Source organism: Hemibagrus wyckioides, linkage group LG16 (genome assembly GCF_019097595.1).
Source record: "Hemibagrus wyckioides isolate EC202008001 linkage group LG16, SWU_Hwy_1.0, whole genome shotgun sequence".
In the NCBI taxonomy this organism is placed as follows: Eukaryota; Metazoa; Chordata; class Actinopteri; order Siluriformes; family Bagridae; genus Hemibagrus; species Hemibagrus wyckioides.
Genome location: NC_080725.1, coordinates 2,203,810 through 2,224,272, shown reverse-complemented (window position 1 = coordinate 2,224,272; position 20,463 = coordinate 2,203,810). Strand labels below are relative to the sequence as shown.

The window sequence follows — 20,463 nt, the reverse complement described above, 5'->3', positions numbered from 1 at the left end:
AGTTGATGTTAGAAGCAGGAAAAATGGACAAGCATAAGGATTTGAGTGAGTTTGATGAAGGGATAAATTGTGATGGCTAGACCACTGGATCAGAGCATCTCCAAAACTGCAGCTCTTGTGGGGTGTTCCCGGTCTGCAGTGGTCAGTATCTATCAAAAGTGGTCCAAGGAAGGAACGGTGGTGAACCGCCGACAGGGTCATGGGTGGTCAAGGCTGGCCCGTGTGATCCGATCCAACAGACGAGCTACTGTTGCTCAAATTGCTGAAGAAGTCAAGGCTGGTTCTGATAGAAAGGTGTCAGAATACACAGTGCAGGACGGGTCAGGGCTGTTTTGGCAGCAAAAGGGGGGCCATCACAATATTAGGCAGGTGGTCATAATGTTTTTTATTTATATATATTTTTTTATATAATAAATATTATATAAAAATACTCTTGTCTTTATATCTGTACATATGTTTATACTTCACTACTGCTTTGCACTTTGTTGCTCATTGCCTTGTACGCATTTGCAGGTCAGTGGATTGTGCAGGTCAACATTTACTCACACACTTAAATTATACAAATGAATTTGGTGCTAGTCCAATCCAGGATTTATTATATTCTTATATTCAGTGTTCCTTGAATTCAACACAACCCTGATCAGGATAAAGCATTCTCTGAAGCTAAGTGAATTTTCCTCATGTCTCATGTCTTCAGGAGTAGAGCAGCACTGCAGGAGAGTGATCTCTCACAGTGGGGTGATCACAACATGCATGGAGGTTTAAAGATTGGAATTGTTTTTAACAGTAATTAGCTTTCTAAGGAGGTGAGTAGCAAACAAACTGTAAAGGACAGGTAATTATTAACAATTTCTGGATTTCTCAGCAGTAACAGAAGTGACCTACACCTTTCACCTAGGATGAAAACTTTAGTCTGACCCCTCACTCTAAACCTGCTGTTCAGTGATAAATTTCATCCACTTCACAGGGCAGTTCCTCAAATGTCAAAGACAGTATAACATTTTAATCTGTACATTCTGCTGGTTGCTGCATGTTTCCGATAATAATACAAGAGCGCCCCCATGGGGTGGGGGGCAGGAAAAAATGTTGAATTACTACTAACTACATTATCAAAACTTTCCAAATTCAAACAAATCACAGTAATAAAGCACTGGTGTGACAGTTGATAAGTGCATTTATTGTTTCCCCTGTTACATCCTCAGGACAGAACTTGGCATGGTGATATTGACAAACACCACAATTCTATGGTTACTGCTGAAATTAATTTTACATAATGCTAAATTAACGCTGCATAATGTCGAGATCAGGATTGAAGCATTTAGCCTGGAGGCCAGCCCAGCTGACGACCACCCAGAACATGAAGGTGGACGTGGTAGACAGACTGACCCCCGTGAGGGCCTTCATTCACCACCATCCGGTAGCCATTGGGTAATCCCACCTGTTCAGCACACTTCTTGCCAACAAGCATCAAATGTCCAAGAAGCTAGAGAGAGAGAGAGAGAGAAAATTATGATTGGAATAATAATGCATAAAATAAAGCGTTGAAAGTCGAAAGTTCCCTTTAATCATAAATAAGGTATATAAACATTGCAGGCAAAGTAGCAAAATTAAATACTGTTATTTAACCTTCATCATAACAAAAGCATTTTTATTTTATGTTTTTTTTTAATGAATGTAAGAAGGGGAAGAAAAATCTGGAATATTTTGCACTCAAACACACTCTTACTATAAAATGAGAACTTACTTTAAAACTCACTTCACTTTATTTAAGTCTTTGCTGTTGCATGAATCTAGTGTTAAAGTATCAATGATCTGCTCAAGCTGATAAAAAGCAAACTCTTACAGTGGGGTGTAATTTCATCCCATCGACCGTGTGTAGATTAATATGCCTAACAGATAATACGCAAGTCTAAGAGTGCTGAGTAGATATTTGAGATGCTGCAGCTGTGGCCTGGCAATTAAACAGGCTTAATTGGACGACTTGAAGTATTATTGTGTTGGGAAACATCCAGATGGCAGGACAGATGAACTAATCCACAAGTTCCTGCCTCGCTCAGAGGTATTTGCTAAATACATCGCGAAACCAAGGAGTCGGAAGTGTCAACATATCCCGCAATAATCAGGTCTGCGTATATCTAGTCCCAGAGATAATATTTCTTAGTTCCCAGGGCTGTGTACCTGAGGATCACCGTGACTTTGTTCAGGAGCTGCTGAAGATGATGAAATTCTGCACAAACATGCAACCGTTTCTGAATACATACACAACAATATCCACTTACTGCTGCATCACTGTCCTCAGCTTTCGAGATCTGAGGTATGGGTTTTCTGGGGACAACCAAAAAATGAGTAGGAGCCTGTGGAGCCACATCATGGAAGGCTATGCACTAGAAAACAGAGAGAACACACAAGATTGTGATGAATGCATAACTTGCTTGCTCACTCGCAGAATATTAAAACATTTGCAGGAGCGTCGCACCGAGCTCGTTCTCGAGTTTTTGAATTGATATTCAGCCGATTAGGATCGGACTTGATTACGTCGGGTCTGAATGCACTAAAAGTGGTGTAACAGCAAGGACTTGGAGTTGAGTGCCCCTAGATCAATTGTGTGCCTTAATGCAAAGCGTCTGTGCTACTTTACATGTTTTTTTACATTTAAAGCCAGAACGTGTCTTCCAAAGTTTGGAGTGTGTCCAACATAATGGCTTAAATGCAAGTGATGCCAACAGCCATGCGTTCATGTACATCCTGACGAGAAAAGCGAGGAGGCGCAAGCTTTCGATGACGTAAACGATTTCTTTGGTCATTAAACTGATGTGATGTGCTCATTTACTGCCACTGAAAAAACAAACACAGCTGACAAAATTCTAGCAGTGTCAGTTTGTCTCTGAGCGTGACTGCTGCTATGTTTGTAAAAGCCACAGGTAAGAAGGCGGCACAGGAGACTGACAGGATGGCTAGGAATACGGTAGTGGCAACAGAGAAATAGAAACAAAGCATGCTAATGAACAGAAACATGTCCTTCTATTACCTCAGGATCACTTGGAAGAATTTGTCTTATGTTTGCTTACATGAGCCCATATTCTGCATAAGCCTGTATCACAGTGACTGATGACATAAGCAGAACATAGCTATTTTCTACTGTTAGAGGATTCTCCAACAAGGAAGAGGTTATTCTTTTAAAAACAAAAAAACAAACAACTAAACGTAAATAATGTCACCTTGGACCTAATGTGTTCGTTAAATGGAAAGTTGAAGAATAAAACTCGTCTAATAGACAGAATTAAATAATGTACATGAAATAAAGCTGTTCTAAGAGGTGAGGGGATTTTATTTTAGAGTTGAAGGACTGAAACACAGCTGCCATTATCCTTTAATAGCCGATTATAATGTACAATATTACAAGGAGACACAGTAGGAATTAAATATCAACTTTGACAACTGGGTTGATCTGGGTGTAATCTGAAGCAAAGACCTTGATTTTAGTTTCCAAACATTAACTATTTGTTGTAGGCAACTCTGTTCTGAGAAAATCTGCTTTGTTTGTTATAAAGTCTATTGAGACATACTAACACACTGAAATCAATTTTAGTAGATTATTAAAAATAACAGCATGCATTTTGTCTCTGGTTATCTGTATAATATGCAACTATGATGTACAGAGAAAATATGCTTATAGGAAATAAGCTTGTTAGAAAGTCTATCAAGACACTGATCAGGCATAACATTATGACCACCTGTCTAATATTGTGTTGGTCCCCCTTTTGCTGCCTGAACAGCCCTGACCCGTCCTGCACTGTGTATTCTGACACCTTTCTATCAGAACCAGCATTAACTTCTTCAGCAATTTGAGCAACAGTAGCTCGTCTGTTGGATCGGATCACACGGACCAGCCTTCTCTCCCCACTTACATCAATGAGCCTTGACCGCCCATGACCCTGTCTCCGGTTCACCACTGTTCCTTCCTTGGACCACTTTTGATAGATACTGACCACTGCAGACCGGGAACACCCCACAAGAGCTGCAGTTTTGGAGATGCTCTGATCCAGTGGTCTAGCCATCACAATTTGGCCCTTCGTCAAATTCACTCAAATCCTTACACTTGTCCATTTTTCCTGCTTCTAACATCAACTTTGAGGACAAAATGTTGACTTGCTGCCTAATATATCACACCCACTAACAGGTGCCATGACGAGGAGATCATCAGTCTTATTCACTTCACCTCTCACTGCTCACAAGGTTATGCCTGATCGGTGTATGTGGTTCTTGCCTAAAATGTTGCTGTGAACTTTTGTGTAAACACACAATTGTCTAGAATGTTGTAGTATTAAAATACTTGAACAAAAGGGAGATTTTTGATTATAACAATGTGCAAGAATCATAATGGTTCCACAAGGTTGGAGTGGAAGAAGTTGGGTGTCCAGCACAGAGCCCTGACCTCAACCTCACTGAACTCCTCTGGGAAGAAGTGAAACCCCTGCTGCAGCCTAGTCGTCCTCCACCAACACCAGTGACCTCACTGATTCTCTGAATGGTGAAGTTGAATGAGCAGAAATCCCTCAGTCATGACCCTAAATCAAGGGGAAAGACTTTCCAGAAGACTGGAGGTTAATATAACAGCAAAAGGGGACCAACTCCATGTAATGAGCACATGGCCAGTGTATGAGATAATCTGACGAGCGGACTAGCAGTATATCTAGTAATAATAATAATAATAATAATAATAATAATAATAATAGTGAGGCATGAATTTCCGCCTGCATTTAGTTACCCGTATGTTAAAACTGGTTTGTTCAGATTTCTTTTTAAGCATGCAGGGTTTTTTTTTACTGCAGGGATTATCAAACTTTTCACATCACTTTAAATGTAAAAATTACACCTTATAACCCTATCCAAACATAATCCATCTATCAACACATTAGGCTTATTATTTTAATAAGTCTCATAATACTTTGTCAGTTTTTTACAGCCATAGAGCTTTATATTCCTGAACTTTCCACCAACATGACAGATTAGGTTCAAGTAAGTTATTAAGGTTTCTGCTCCAGCAGGCTAATAAATATAAATTATTATTGACACCTAGCTAAAGTACAAGACAGTGGTGAGACCGGCCATGCTGTATGGTTTAGAGGCTGTGTCACTGAGGAAGGGACAAGAGTCAGAGCTGGAGGTAGCAGAGCTGAAGATGTTGAGGTTCTCTTTGGGAGTGACACGGCTGGATAGGATTAGGAATGAATCCATCAGAGGGACAGCTCATGTTGGACGTTTGGGGGACAAAGTTAGGGAGGCCAGATTAAGATGGTTTGGACATTTTCAGAGGAGGGACAGTGAGTACATTGGTAGGAGAATGTTGGACATGGAGCTGCCAGGCAAGAGGATGTAATAAATGAGGATATGAAGCTAGTGGGTGCAAGTGTTGAGGATGAAGAAGATAGGGATGGGTGGAGAGAGATGATTCGCTGTGGAGACCCCTGAAGGGAAAAGCCCAAAGAAGAAGAAAAAGATGAAGAAGAAGATTGACATCTAGCTAAAATGTGAAAGTTTTGATAAAGGTGGGTTGTAATTTTCAGGCACCTAGCAACTAACAGGCACTCTGAGGAATCATCTCAGTTAACACTAAATCAAAGTGAACGGAGGCCCGGCTCTTTTCAAAGATTCGGCTCTTTTTGCTCGGCTCCTTTAGAAGAGCCGGCTCCCAAATGGCTCTCATTTTAGTATCACTCTCAGCCTTCTATTTTAGCCTAATTTAGCAATTATGGATGGTTTGTGTTGTTGGTAAGAATTTTTTTATTCAGTCTATTGATAAAAAAAGCCTTATTTTATGCATTTTTCTTTTCGTTAAAAAAGTTACAGGTTTGTTGTTGGCCCTGCTCTGACGGATCTTTTCATTTGACAAATTCTGCACTCAGCTTTGTAGTCCTCAGTATCACCGAATGCAGCCAGATCCTGATTGTTTTTCGGTTTTCGCTCACGATCTTCGATTTAATTCAGACTTCCCGAGTCTTTCTGTCGCTGTGTGTGTGTGTGTGTGTGTGTGTGTGTGTACCTGGCCTGTACCACTACACTCGATGTCTTAGGAGCGTCTGTTCCTTCTTTCACATAATGGTATGATCCTAGTCTGCCCTCGCATGTGATTGGTCGCGCCCCTGCCTGCATAGATTCTAAGCAGAGCTTCGGCTCTTTTCGTTCTCTACAAAGAATCGGCTCTTTAGAGCCGGATCGCTCGCGAATGGAACATAACTACTAAATATAACACTACTTGGATCACTAGGCGTTAGCTGCTGAGCAGCGTCGCTGGATAAGTCTGTTGCAAGACGTCTTTTTGTTAGAAATGCATGGAATTTTCTAATGTTTACATGCAAGACAGCGTCGCAAACTGTATATACATGACAGTTTAACGCCAATGTGGCTGTTTGACTGCACGCGCACGGTTAGCAAGCTAATAACGAACACAAGCAAGCTAATAAAAATTAACACGCACCTGGTCATCTTCGTATATTATTTTAGCAGGAATCTCCTTGCGAATTATTTTGCCAAAAATCGTGTCTCCTCCGACTTGTGCAGCTTGAGCCTTGGCTATTTCGTCAGCCATGGCGCTGAATATAAGCAAGCCAAGTGCAACTCCGCTCTCAGACTGCGCGATGCGGCTGTTACCTGATCTCTAAACTGTTTCCGTTGGACGTGTGTGAGCTGCATTAGAGCGGTTGTTTGACGCAACATCCGGTGGAGATGGCGTGAAGATCGAGATAAGGCTACGTCACTGAATGAAAATGAAATCGTTGAACGATGTTTTCAATACATAATGTATATAATAATTTCATAAATACTGTAATAAACACCTTTGAGTAGATCAGATTAGTTTTGTGTGAAGTTTGTCATTTCCACAGTGTCAGGTATAGGATTTGGACATACTTTAGTTGGAATGAATGAGAATCTGCTTAAGGTTCTGAGGTGTATATATAATTAATATTCATTTCTATGTAAAATACTCAATCTCAATCCCTAACATGAAGAAAAACATCTTTTGTTCACACTGAATTCAATTCAATTCAAATTTATTTGTATAGCACTTTTAACAATGAACATTGTCTCAAAGCAGCTTTACAGAACATAAGCATAAACAAAAAACATAGTGTAAAAAGTCCTAGATGTTAGACAAAATCATCCCTAGTGAGCAAGCCTGAGGCGACTGTGGCAAACTCCCTTAGATGGTATGAGGAACAAACCTTGAGAGGAACCAGACTCAAAAGGGAACCTCATCCTCATTTGGGTGACACCAGAGAGTGTGATTATAAATTATTCTAAACACTGAAGAGTGTGATATGAACAATGTCCTTTCTGTAGATATGTACAGTCTACAGTGTGATGCAGATACAGCATATGTAGAATATTAGTGTGTATTAATTAGGAGGTTGTTGTCGTCCTTGAAGTCCACATAGGGCTGGCAGCGTTGCTTTGATATTCCCAAATCCTCACGAAGCAGAACCCAACCGAGGTTGCTCCATCTCTGGATGCCTCAGGATCCTCGCAGGGTTGGCCTCTGTCTACTGGAGCTGGCACAATCTCCAGATGCCTCGGGATGGGTAGAAAAAGGAACAAGTGGAAAGGAATTAGCGTAGCTGCTGTTCATAATATTAGCAGAACTAGATGATAATGCGCATTTAATCAGATGTACTGGAGCACAAGGTTATGGGAGGTGTTATGTGTATGCCAGGCTAAAGAGATAAGTCTTTAGTCTACTTTTAAACTGGGAGACTGTGTCTGAGCCCGAACACTGTCAGGAAGACTATTCCAAAATTTAGGAGCTTAATACCAAAACGCTCTACCCCCTTTTGTAGACTGTAATATTCTGGGAACTACCAGAAGTCCAGAGTTTTGAGATCTTAAGGAGTGTGGTGGATTGTAGCATGTCAGAAGACTGGTTAGATATGTGGGAGCTAAACCAATTAGAGCCTTGAATGTAAGTTGTGCTAGTTTGTAGTCAATTCTAGACTTAACAGGTAGCCAGTGCAGGGATGATAATATTGGGGTTATATGATCATATTTTCTTGACCTGGTCAGAACTCTGGCGGCTGCATTCTGGACTAACTGTAGCTTGTTTATTGAAGATGCAGGACAAACACCTAGTAATGCATTACAGTAGTCCAGTCTGGAGGTCAGGAATGCATGAACTAGCTTTTCTGCATCAGATACAGATAAAATGTTCCTAAGCTTGGCAATATTTCTAAGATGGAAGAAGGCTGTTTTAGTAATATTGGAAATATGGTTTGATAACACTAATAAGCAGCTCTTATTATTATTGGATGAACTGAACATAAAAGGCTAGAATATGCTAATACATACAAAACTATAGCACTATAACAGAAATATGCAGATTACCTCATTAATATTCATATACATCATACTGCATACAGTGCTAGAGATCTGACAAAGATGACCAGGTTTATGCGTTTCAACATTTATTATAAATAATCAACTGAAAGCTTTTTTTAAATGCCATAAAATGAAATTTTCTCACAAAGCAAAAATGATAAACAGATACACTGAGTTTCACAAAAATTAAAAGAACAAAGAATACAGCAAATGTTGGAAGGCAACCAGTACCTTAACATAACGATCCTATTGCAACTGGAAAATAAAAGTTATAGTAACCTTTAAAATACTGCAGAAATAAAAAATATTTTATTAGTATAAAGAAAACTTTTTTTTTTCAGTCCCCTTTAAAGCACATGTATGGTACTTTCATAATAATGTCCCCATGGAAATATATATTAATTTATTAATAATTTATTTATTCATGGTGGTGTTTGTGTCCACTTTAACCCGGAAAGAAGAGCACTTCTCGTACGGCTTTTAATGGTGAGGATAATACTGAACATTCACAGACGGTGGTCATGTGATGAGAAATATGCTCCTGAGTAAATCAGCTGATTTCATGTTTTCAACAACGAGCACAAAACGAATGGTTTTCTCATTTTCCTAAATGACCTTTGGAAGACGCTGTGAAAAAGTCGACTGCACAAATAAATACGCAGCGCCAAGTGCTGCTAGAGTACCGTTCGTTTCACACGCTTGCTTATACTTTAGACATGAAGACACATAACCAGTCTTTTGCATTCATGTACTGAGGAACTGAGGTAATCTCCGGTGACACTGACAGACAGCCGGAACGTCAGGAGGAAGTTCTGTTCCCGTATCCCACGCCTAAATGTTTCTCTAGCCACAGTTCGGCTAACTGCATCGCGGATGCATACGTACTCGCTTTGGACCCCAGGCACATTTTGTATTGCTTGGGCTCTAGATTAGTATCGCATTGAACAGCATGATAAACATGCACTATGCCCGGTTCTTGTGAACGGAACACTTTTAAATCAGAGTTGATGATCTTCGTGAACAAGTCGACATCCTCCAGCCCCCAGCCTTGTATTGAAGTGTCAAACCCGCCAGCTTTTAGCAAGTCACCTTTGAATATGCAGGTGATCCCGAAGCCGTAATCTCGCCAGAAGCCGGATTTTTTGGTGAAGACAAAGTTGGTGTCTTCAGTATGGCTCTCGCCGAAGACGATTTTGGGATTGTACTGGCTGAATACAACTGGAAAATAGGCCTGCCTCCCTTCAGCGGCATTGTCTCTACATCGCTGGAGTGCGTCACCGTTGAAGACCAGATCCACATCACAGAAAAATAGCAGAGTGTTATTATTAAGGCCAGAGACCCCCATTTCTATGGCGAGACCTCTAGAAAACTCCCCACTCATTGGTATTACTGACAGATCTGCTTTGGGATATTTATTATGGTACTCCTTAATCAGGTCCAAATGCTTCTCCTTGTCTTGGTTGCTATCATTGTCCACTAGGATGATAATTAGTTTTACATTCTGGTTAGAAATAAGGCAGACCTTCTCGAAGTTGTCCATGAAGCGAACGAACGTATCGTAGCGACCCATAAGCGGTACGAGGATGTGCAGCTTCTTCTGACCTTGCTCTCGTATCTCCCTGTTCGACTCTGAAAATTGAAAAGGGTAAAAGATCTTGAGTGAATTAGAGAGAAGCGAAAAAGACTGAAAGTCACTATTGATTGCCTCTACTAGTTCAGCGACATCTAGCTGCTCCGGTTCATTAAAATAAGGCCTACTGAAGGACTGCTGCAGGTAGACATGTCTCCGGACGGGCACGGTCACTTTTCGGCCTTTGTGCCTCTTATAGAGCAGCATAAGGTCCAGGATGTACTCGGCACCATGTAAAGGATTCACCCGCTTATAACCATACTGGATCTTTTTGAAGTCAATCACGCGTCCTCGAACTTTGGAGTTCTCATTGATCATCTCCATCACCTGGAGAACCGTGTGCTCTAAGGCAGAGCGTAGAACGTTGCCGAGACCCTGACGAGGCACGTTCTTTTCGCTAGTAGAGTACAGGTACCTCCCGTTAAGGAAATCCCACTCTATGACGTCTGCTCGTTCGGCTGGCTGGTAGCGGGTGTAGGACGGGGCTGCACCTAGCTGCTGGTCTTCCCACTGCAGCTCTGTGTTGCTGAGGTGGCTCATGCTCATGCTCTCACGATGTAGCTGGATGGTGTGGTAGCGCAGCTGCGAGATCTGACGGCTGAGCAGGTAGTTGTGCAGCCTGTACTGGTAAGCCGGGCGCTTGTTGGGGTGCAGAGTGATGGCGTTGTGAATCTTGCTGCTGTGCAGCTCCTCAATGAAGCCTTTCTTGTGCTCATAGTTTTCGTAGAACAGTTCCTGCATCTGTAAAAAAAAAAAAAAAAAAAAAAAACATTAGCAGAATAAGATTTTCAGTCATAGCATTACAATTATATATTAAACACAGAATTATGAACAAAACTTCACTTTACACAGTGATTGTTGTGGCACCATAAAGGGTACATATTTTCAATCTTTATTATGCATCTTTTACCCAAGAAGGTGCTTGTGATGTACCTTTAACTAGCTTTTAAAATAAGGTTTAATTAAAATATGAAATTATTTTTTAAAGATAACAATGAATATACACCAATCAGGCATAACTGCATGTATTCTGACCCCTTTCTATCAGAACCAGCATTAACTTCTTCAGCAGTTTGAGCAACAGTAGCTCGTCTGTTGGATCGGATCACACGGGTCAGCCTTCTCTCCCCACGTGCATCAATGAGCCTTGACCGTCCATGACCCTGTCACCGGTTCACCGCTGTTCCTTCCTTGGACCACTTTTGATAGATACTGACCACTGCAGACCGGGAACACCCCACAAGAGCTGCAGTTTTGGAGATGCTCTGATCCAGTGGTCTAGCCATCACAATTTGTCCCTTCATCAAACTCGCTCAAATCCTTACTAAACACTTCAATAGCTTTAGCACAAGACTGTAATTGATGAGTTGAGACTGTGGGGGGCGACAGATACATGTCATAAAATGAAGGCGTCCGCATGCACGTGGTCTGTTTTATATGGAGAGACTCGTAAAACATCAAATTGTACACTCCCTGTACCAGACATGTACAGTACACAGAAAACTATAAGCCATTTTCATTACCAGAAATTGTAGAAACCTTGCCTGTTAATCCTGTGTGATATTCAGTGTGTTTTTTATTCATTTGATTATGAAATGACGATTTTTTTGTTACACAGAATTATTTATGTATGAACTGATTTGAATGTAGATCCTAAGCTGCACACACCACACCACACGGTCAAGACCATGAGCGAAACAACGAGCTTGAACAGACAAATGAAAAATGCATGAGTTTCTCTCTCCAGAGCAGCAAGTAACCAATACAGCATGATAAAACAAACCAGAGGCACTGATTTGCAAATAATGACTAGGCTGACTTATCTTAACACCTTCCTCTTTTATATCTTGGCCTTAATATTATACCACTATAATGTTATCCCAGCTACAATGGAATAGTTTAATAATAAAAAAAAGTACTCTAGTCATGATGTATAAACATGACCGAAGCTTTTCAAACAGTGTGTGCTTTCAGTATAAGAAGCAAAAACCCCATAAATAATTAAATAAATTAGAAATATGATGATAGGCAATGTGCACAAGAGAACGCTAAGAGAAAAGAAACCATACATTAAAACTGGAAGGAAGGAAGTAGTGATGCCACAAACAGTACGCAGTGGTAACACATAGCTAATGGAAACTTTGTGCGTTTGAAGATGAGTAATATTGTCCTTTTCGTGAAGAAGGAAGATCATGTTTAGGACATTCCTTGGCTTCAGCATAATTCCTCCATTTTCACACCAGTGTTCCAGACATTAGCAAGCACATTTTCTCTCCTCGATTCCTCCCATGATCTGCTCCACTTTACACTGCCAGCTGAACTGAATACAGCTTAATCTTTAATTAAGTATGACCCAGAGCACTGTGAGTTATTATTTACAGAAGAATTAAAACTAAAACGGTTGAACGATACTAAACCGACCTCGGTGTTAAATGAATTAAGGGACTTTAGGACTAGATAAACATAAACGTTATAGTCCTCAGATTTAACACAAGGGTTCGTACTGTCCGATCGTGTGCGTGAGATCAAATCTGTCCGATTGAAACGGCATCACTTGCATACCAGCGTTATGAGAAATGCTCTCATTATTGCACAGAATGGCTCTTTGTGCATAGAAACTTGGCTGAACCTGAACACATAAATCACGATGGCATTATTTCAGACAGTCCTTCTGTTTAGTCTAGCTTTCCAGCCAATCCTTCGACAAAGGCAGCAAACATTATCATGTCTTTCTAACATCATTCTCTCTTCATCCTGAATCCATGACTGCATCCATAAAATCACAAGCTCAATTTCCCTTTCAGACGCACGTTTTACAAGCCTAATATGTTTTTCTGTGTTTTTATGCTTCATTTATCAAAGCATTAAAACGCTACATTATTTTCTACTTCTGTTCATGCCCTTGCAGTTACAACATAAAGGGAACATCGCCATTTCACTTATCTGGTCATTCATGCTTCGTGAAAAGAAGCGACTTTTGCTGATAGTGTCATGGAAATTCCGTGATATCATTAAGTAGCTGATGTTAATCACATTAATCCAAGGCCCTTAGGAATAGAAGTCTAAGAAGTAAGTCCAAGGCTAGTGCGTTCACAAAGCGAGCGAACACCGGGCTTTGCAGGACAGTGAATAAAAAAGATGATGATAACCCAGTCACACCACTCACACTCATATTTTCTGTGTAATTATTTATTTGTAAATCAATTCAGCAGACTGAAAAATCACCATGTCCTGAAAGCTGTGGGGCAGATTGCCTCTCAGTCACTAATTCAATTTAGTTGGAGCACACTAAACACCAGAATATCTGGGAAACTATTCCACACCTAGAAGCTACGTGGCGCTGATATTCTGACTGTTGCTGAGCTTCTTACAAAGTCTTATGAAAGGAATGTGCTTCGGAGCACTGCGGTTATTGGTTAAAAACTCAATGACTGGGTGGTGTGATGACATTACCACCCAGATTTTAATCGGTTTCCTATAACAGCTCCCAAAATGGTTTATTTCTTTGATATTATTTATTGTTCAATAAAAAACGATACACAATAGAGTCCTTTCGACCACTTACAGACCATTTTATATTGTTAAACATCCACAGAACGTGTTTTTTATCACTTATATCTAGTTCAGGCATGAAACTCTACTCTCCTGCTGGTGGGTTCTCTAGACACCAAAGTAATGGCTTAGCTAGGTAACCCTTTATTATCCTCCCTCATCTCCCGGGCTCGGCCTCAGTGTGCAGTGAGATTTTCCTCCTTACCGTCCTCCTCCTCAGCACCACCTGTTTAGATCTGCTACAGCGGGGTTCCTCTTGCCTTGCCATGCAGGAGAGCAGAAGCATGCTCCTAATATCTCGATGCATGTGCAGATCTAATCATCCAAGGCCAAGCCTACCTACATTCCATTCTCATCAATAAAAGCTTGTTATCTATATTCCTCGAGTCGTCATTACTGAAATATAGTTACAGCGGTTATTCTCCCACTTCCTCTTGAAGTTAATAAGCATAAACATAGCCTAAAGGAACGACTCTGAATTAGTTTTTGTGGAGCATCTACTATACAAGCCCCAGGGAATTAGCTGTTACTATAGAAACGCGAATGTATTAAAACAAGCAAATGAACATAAACCTGTGATTTACGTTTCAGCTGGAATTATTGTCAGAGTTTCTATACAACAGTTTTAGAAACTGCTGTATAAAACCGATCAACTGAACTTCCAGACCTTCTAATATAGCTAAATATTTTGTTTATTTTTTGCTCCACCGCTAGTAATGGATCATACAGAAGCCACAGATGGAGAGAGCCTGCTAGCATACTGCACATTGGGCCAACATTGATTTGTCCGTTCCTGATAAAACTGGCAGCCCTGCTTCATTATCATCTTTATTTGATGAGCTTTTTTATTTTAAGTCCAAAGTTATTTTCATGACATATGTACACTATATTGCCAAATGTTTTGGGACGTCTGTCTTTACATGTATATGAACATAATATGGAGTTGACCCGTCCTTTGCAGCTATAAAAGCTTCATCTCCTCTGGGAAGGCTTTCCACAAGGTTTAGGAGTGTGTTTATGGGAATTTTTGACCATTCCTCTAGAAGAGCATTTGTGAGGTCAGGCACTGATGTTGGACGAGAAGGTCTGGCTCACAGTCTCCGCTCTAATTCATCCCAAAGGTGTTCTATGGGGTTGAGGTCAGGACTCTGTGCAGGCCAGTCAAGTTCCTCCACACCAAACTCACTCATCCATGTCTTTATGGACCTTGCTTTGGTCACTGGTGTGCAGTCATGTTGGAACAGGAAGGGGTCATCCCCAAACTGTTCCCACAAAGTTGGGAGCATGAAATTGTCCAAAATGTCTTGGTATGAAGCTGAAGCGTTAAGAGTTCCTTTCACTGGAACTAAGGGACCGAGTCCAAACCCTGAAAAACAACACCTGAACTCAATGATTTGGAGGGGTGTCCCAAAACTTTTGGCAATATAGTGGATCATTAGCTGTGTCCACTCATAATGTCACTAACTTTACTGCTTCACTGAAACAAACTCTTGCTAGAATTGGAATTTTTGAAAAGTAAAATGATACAAACAGCAAAATGTATCAGCACTGTTATACTAAATATTAGAACTCTAGTCGAATTGGTGGACTAGAACCTGATTAGTGGACCAGAACTGTTGTATAAACGGCATTAACACTTTTTATCCTCTGGTCTGTTCCTTCACAGTTCACAGTTGTTCTATTTGGCTTAATCCAGTTTGGTCGCATTACATAAAGGGGATCAGGTCACAAATAGTCCAGATCAAAAATTCAGAATGCACAACTAGGAACTAGGACGAGGAATCGAGGAAGTAAAGGAAAGTCAGAGTTAGAAGCAAAGTAGAAATTTCTCATGAGAGCATACTGACAGCATTCACACTGCATCAAACAGGAGCTTTGTACACATATTTGCATTGCATTTCCCTTTCTCATATCTGTGTTTATTCTGGTTTACTCTTCCACTCCTGAGCAAAATCCATAAAAGTAGCAATGGGGTTTGAGATATTGAAGGTCATTGACTGACAACTGATTGCAATTTGCTTGATTATGCTTTGGTTTTTAAAGTTTTAAAACACATCTCTGTAAGCTGCTCTACATCTAAATGATATCTGACAGTGCAAACAAAATGCCATATGGGTATAGCACTGATTATCAGTTATTCAGGAGGTGACACGATTTGCATGAAGAACTGACAAAAAGGTGAGAAAAACAACATGAAGCCACAAGGATTGAAATATTGCTAGCGTATGAAGGCTTTAGGCAAAAACACCCACACAATGGAACTGATAAAACACTGTGTTATTCTCTATTCATAATTCAAATTAACATATCTACACAACCCCTTCTGCATCAACACAATATTGCTGCCTGGATGAAAAATAAGGTTACTGACAGATTAATAAGGGCTTTCACATTAGGACCCTGATCAAGTCTCATGTAAGATACAGAACAGAAGAGGCGTTATTGACCGGACATGTTGCGATGTTCGTGAATGAATAATAAGTATGATGCTTTCCTGTCTTAGCTCAAAGCCATTACAGTCTGAAAAGCATCCTGCTCTTTAGAGTTTCTATGAAGCAGTAGCACATGACAACAGATTTTGATGATGGTTATTATCTAGTGAATGTTTTAGAGTAACAGTCAGCTGACCGCTGACAACAGTCATCCAGCATTCAGATAAGCATCTGCTTTTGAGTGGTTTCAGATGTACGTTTTTGTTCAAGGTAGCATCATTAATAAGGGTTGCCAGGTTTCAGCAATATTTCCATTCCAACATCGCCTTAAAAACAACCGCACCTATTTTTCTTCATTTGCTCAGCGTTTGAAAACAAGATCACTGTGGTGCACTAACATTTCTGATGTGCAGACATTACCCACTTCTATAATCGCCCTTTCTGTCTCCCAATCTTTGCTATAGATCTTAGAATAGAAATGGTTCTGTATATCATACTGCATACACTGTCTGTACGCCATTTCCGTGGGAATTCATCAGGTTTATTTCTGATTATCTGCTACAAAGCAAGACCTGCAGAATCTTTTAATCTATCCCACCCCGCCAACGCTGTCACTAATGGTCCATCTCTCTTTCCCTGAGCATGGAGCACGTGATTCCTGCCCCACCAGGTCTCTGTTAGCGTTAGTCATTTCTTAAATTTAAATTGTAAAATTATAAATATATAATTGTGCTCATCAAACCATTCCTGAACCATTTCTGCTTTGTGGCACGGTGCATTATCCTGCTGAAAGAGACCACAGCCATCTGCAACAATGCTTAGGTAGGTGGTACGTGTCAAAGTAACATCCACATGGATGGCAGGACCCAAGGTTTCCCAGCAGAACATTGCCCAAAGAATGACAGTCAGCATGAGCACCCTGACTGGTCTGCAGCTATGCGGCCCCAAACGCAACAAACTGTGATGCACTGTGTATTCTGACACCTTTCTATCAGAACCAGCATTAACCTCTTCAGCAATTTGAGCAACAGTAGCTCGTCTAGCATGGACCAGCCTTCGCTCCCCACGTGCATCAGTGAGCCTTGACCGCCCATGACCCTGTCTCCGGTTCACCATTGTTCCTTTCTTGGACCACTTTTGATAGATACTGACCACTGCAGACCGGGAACACCCCACAAGAGCTGCAGTTCTGGAGATGCTCTGATCCAGTGGTCTAGCCATCACAATTTGTCCCTTCATCAAACTCGCTCAAATCCTTACACTTGTCCATTTTTCCTGCTTCTAACACATCAACTTAATTTAGGACAAAATAATTTACACACAGGTGAACTATTGTACAATGTTATTGCTAATGGTATGAATGACCTCCTGTAACGTCCTCTGTGAAGACGAATCACGATCAATAGATATAATCAATTTGTGGAATCCATGGAGCATTGTACAGCTTGTAATATGATGAATAGAAACATTTTTAAAACATTGGTAGCCCTAAAGAAGTAGTTAGTGTTTCTGCAGAACTGAAAACATGGAGTTTATGTGAATGAGAACTTCATTTGCTGAGCAGATGACATAAATAGTCGAGCCAGGACTGTTTCTAAGCAAAATGCATTAAGGTTGTCCGGTCTGTGCTTGGGCACTTGGTTCACAGCATGTCCATCCATTTCTCTTGATTAATACAGCACTTACAGAAAACCAGCATCATTCTGAATATTTCTGCTGAGCTGCAAAATAAAAAAAATGATAATAAAAAAACAAACAAAGAAAGAATCCCCTAATTAAATTATCACACCATTTACACACCATTTCCTGTAGGATTCTGTACACTGGTGTTAGGCTGGATCTGAGTATAAGTATTGTGGGGGATGAATTAACAGCTTTTTATTGTGGATGTGCCTGTCTGTGCAAAGCAGTGGGACCTGAGCTTATTCATGTGAAGAAGAGGGATTAATTTCAACAGGAAGGCCTTTGAAGGCTCTGCCTGTGGGGAGGATCACTGAGCGCTGTGTGGTTTCAGCTTGATGAGTATTCAGAATGAATTGACTTCACATACTGTTTCTCGAGCTCTTCTTTAAAGGCAGCGGCACACTGAATGTATCATTCGCAGGCGGGCTTCGAGGCGAGATAACAGAAGGGAAAATTGATGTACCACTAACCATCCGCACACACACTCTCTGCTTCAACATTACATGCTGTCTGAGTACAGAGGGTTTAAAGAGGCTGAGAGCGATGATTTCGCCGTCTTGAATTGTACAGTGCAAAGCCCTAGACATGTAAACTCATCAAAGTGCTGCTGTGATATGGACGATGGACAGGACAGAGCATTGCAATAAATTCCTACAGGCTCTGTGATATGTTTCCTAGTTTATTAAGGTTTTATTGAAGGTGAAGGACACAGCGGACGCGACAATCTAAAATAATCTCGAAGCTAGACTATTATACCATGCCATTAGTGTAATTCTTTCCACTGCATATTGATTTCTGCAAAGACTCGTTCCACTGCACATTAGGGCTTCAAGTGTGGCTAATGTGCAATTAGTGGAAGAAGAAATAAGGGCATGAAAATGGCACAGTTGTATTATTTAATTTCACTGGATATAGTGTATATATCAGACCAAGACCAATACAATTGAATGAGAGCAACTGCTGAAACTGAGATACACTGCATAATTAATAGATAAATCAAATGAAAACCTTCACCTGTCATTGTTTATTGCAAATAGCTGTCACAAAAGTGTACATACACCAACCAGGCATACCATTATGACCACCTGTCTAACACTGTGTTGGTCCCCCTTTTGCTGCCCAAACTAGCCCTGACCCATCCTGCACTGTGTATTCTGACACCTTTCTATCAGAACCAGCATTAACTTCTTCAGCAATTTGAGCAACAGTAGCTCATCTGTTGAATCGGATCACACGGGTCAGCCTTCACTCCCCACGTGCATCAATGAGCCTTGACCACCCATGACCCTGTCACCGGTTCACCACTGTTCCATCCTTGGACCACTTTTGATAGATACTGACCACTGCAGACCGGGAACACCCCACAAGAGCTGCAGTTTTGGAGATGCTCTGATCCAGTGGTCTAGCCATCACAATTTGGTCCTTCATCAAACTCAAAGCTCAAATCCTTACACTTGTCCATTTGTCCTGCTTCTAACATCAACTTTGAGGACAAAATGTTCACTTGCTGCCTAATATATCCCACCCACTAACAGGTGCCATGATTCACTTCACCTGGCACTGGTCATAATGTTATGCCTGATGAATAGGATTTCTCTTCAAAGTTGAAAAGTCTTGACGTCCTGGATCATCAAGACACAGACCAGAGATTAATATTAAAATATCACATTTGAAAGAAAGAAAAATGAAATTAAAAAGACCATTCTTGAAATCCTTTCCTCTGAAGTCATGAAAATATCTCTTTTAGCATTTACAGCCAAGAGAATCTGGACTTCTAAATCACTACACCCAAGGGCAGCAGGTAGAAATGAGTTGGCAGGACTAAACCCCACCTTGATAGACAAATGCATCAAAATATATGTTTTGTTTTTATTTTTTATGGTCTTATATCTCACATCATTTGCTGGTGGACGATCTGACTTCTGACTTTTAGCTTGATTTAATTAAATAAAATAAAATCCCGCTATTCTAACCGGGGTGTGTCGACTTTTTATATTCATTGTCTATACCTTTTTAATGCTTTCTGGGAAAAAAAAACATATTCAAAGTTACTTACCACAAATACAAATTTCTATTTCAGTATTTTTGCTAGTCAAGGGCATTGTACCTACATTTTCATTCATATATTAATATTTAGCAGTATATTTATGTACCTCTAATGTCTGGCTTCCTGGTGCCCTCATCTAAGATCTTTTGCAGTCTTTCAGGCACTATAAAAATGATTAATTCCCAAAGTATTCACATCCTAGAGACTGTAAAAGTTAAGTAGGCATGGTTACAACAAATCTATGGAAGGTTAAATTTTAGAATTTGTCTTGAATGTCCCTTTAAGCTGCATTCGGTGTTTTTTCTTACCCAGGCTGCTTATAGCATTAAAGTGAATCTTAACAGAGGTCATAATTCAGTGGCATGTGCTGCTTCCTGCCTGTAAAAAGCATTTTCCAGCTTCAGTTCACCAGGGAATAAAGGAGGATATTGGAAAGCATCAGTACCCAAACATTTCTAGTATACATTATTACAACTCTAGAAGCTATGAGAGATAACGGTGTCTTCTTCGGAAAAAGCTTATATGCATCACGAGCAAAAGGTTTGGTTCTAAAAATAAATCATATATTAAGGAAATTGTCGATTTGCTCAGCGAACAAAAAAAACAAGAACGAAACAGCTGTGTGTAGACGCTAACACAGCTGAAGATAGATGTATTGTGATGGAAAGCATGCTGATGTCACAGTGGCAAAAATCTTCCTGAGGTTCAAACTGCTCCAAGCTAACATTTTGATCATAAAATCTTTCATG

The 20,463-nt window shown here is 40.4% G+C and overlaps 2 protein-coding genes across 2 annotated transcripts in view; both read right to left on the bottom strand.

The window, feature by feature from the left end:
- Positions 1–1,156: 1,156 nt before the first annotated feature.
- hint1 (histidine triad nucleotide binding protein 1) lies at positions 1,157–6,671 on the bottom strand. The gene is made up of 3 exons (XM_058411491.1): positions 6,479–6,671; positions 2,280–2,384; positions 1,157–1,483 (listed from the first exon to the last, which is right to left on the bottom strand). The coding sequence occupies exons 1-3, from the start codon at positions 6,587–6,589 to the stop codon at positions 1,319–1,321; spliced, it is 381 nt and encodes a 126-aa protein (XP_058267474.1). The 5' UTR covers positions 6,590–6,671; the 3' UTR covers positions 1,157–1,318.
- A 1,768-nt stretch (positions 6,672–8,439) lies between these two features.
- chsy3 (chondroitin sulfate synthase 3) overlaps positions 8,440–20,463 on the bottom strand; it is a 53,283-nt gene continuing 41,259 nt past the window's right edge. The window contains exon 3 of the mRNA XM_058411484.1: positions 8,440–10,741. Coding sequence (XP_058267467.1) covers positions 9,170–10,741 — 1,572 coding nt within the window. The 3' untranslated portion in view covers positions 8,440–9,169. The remainder of the gene's footprint in view (positions 10,742–20,463) is intronic.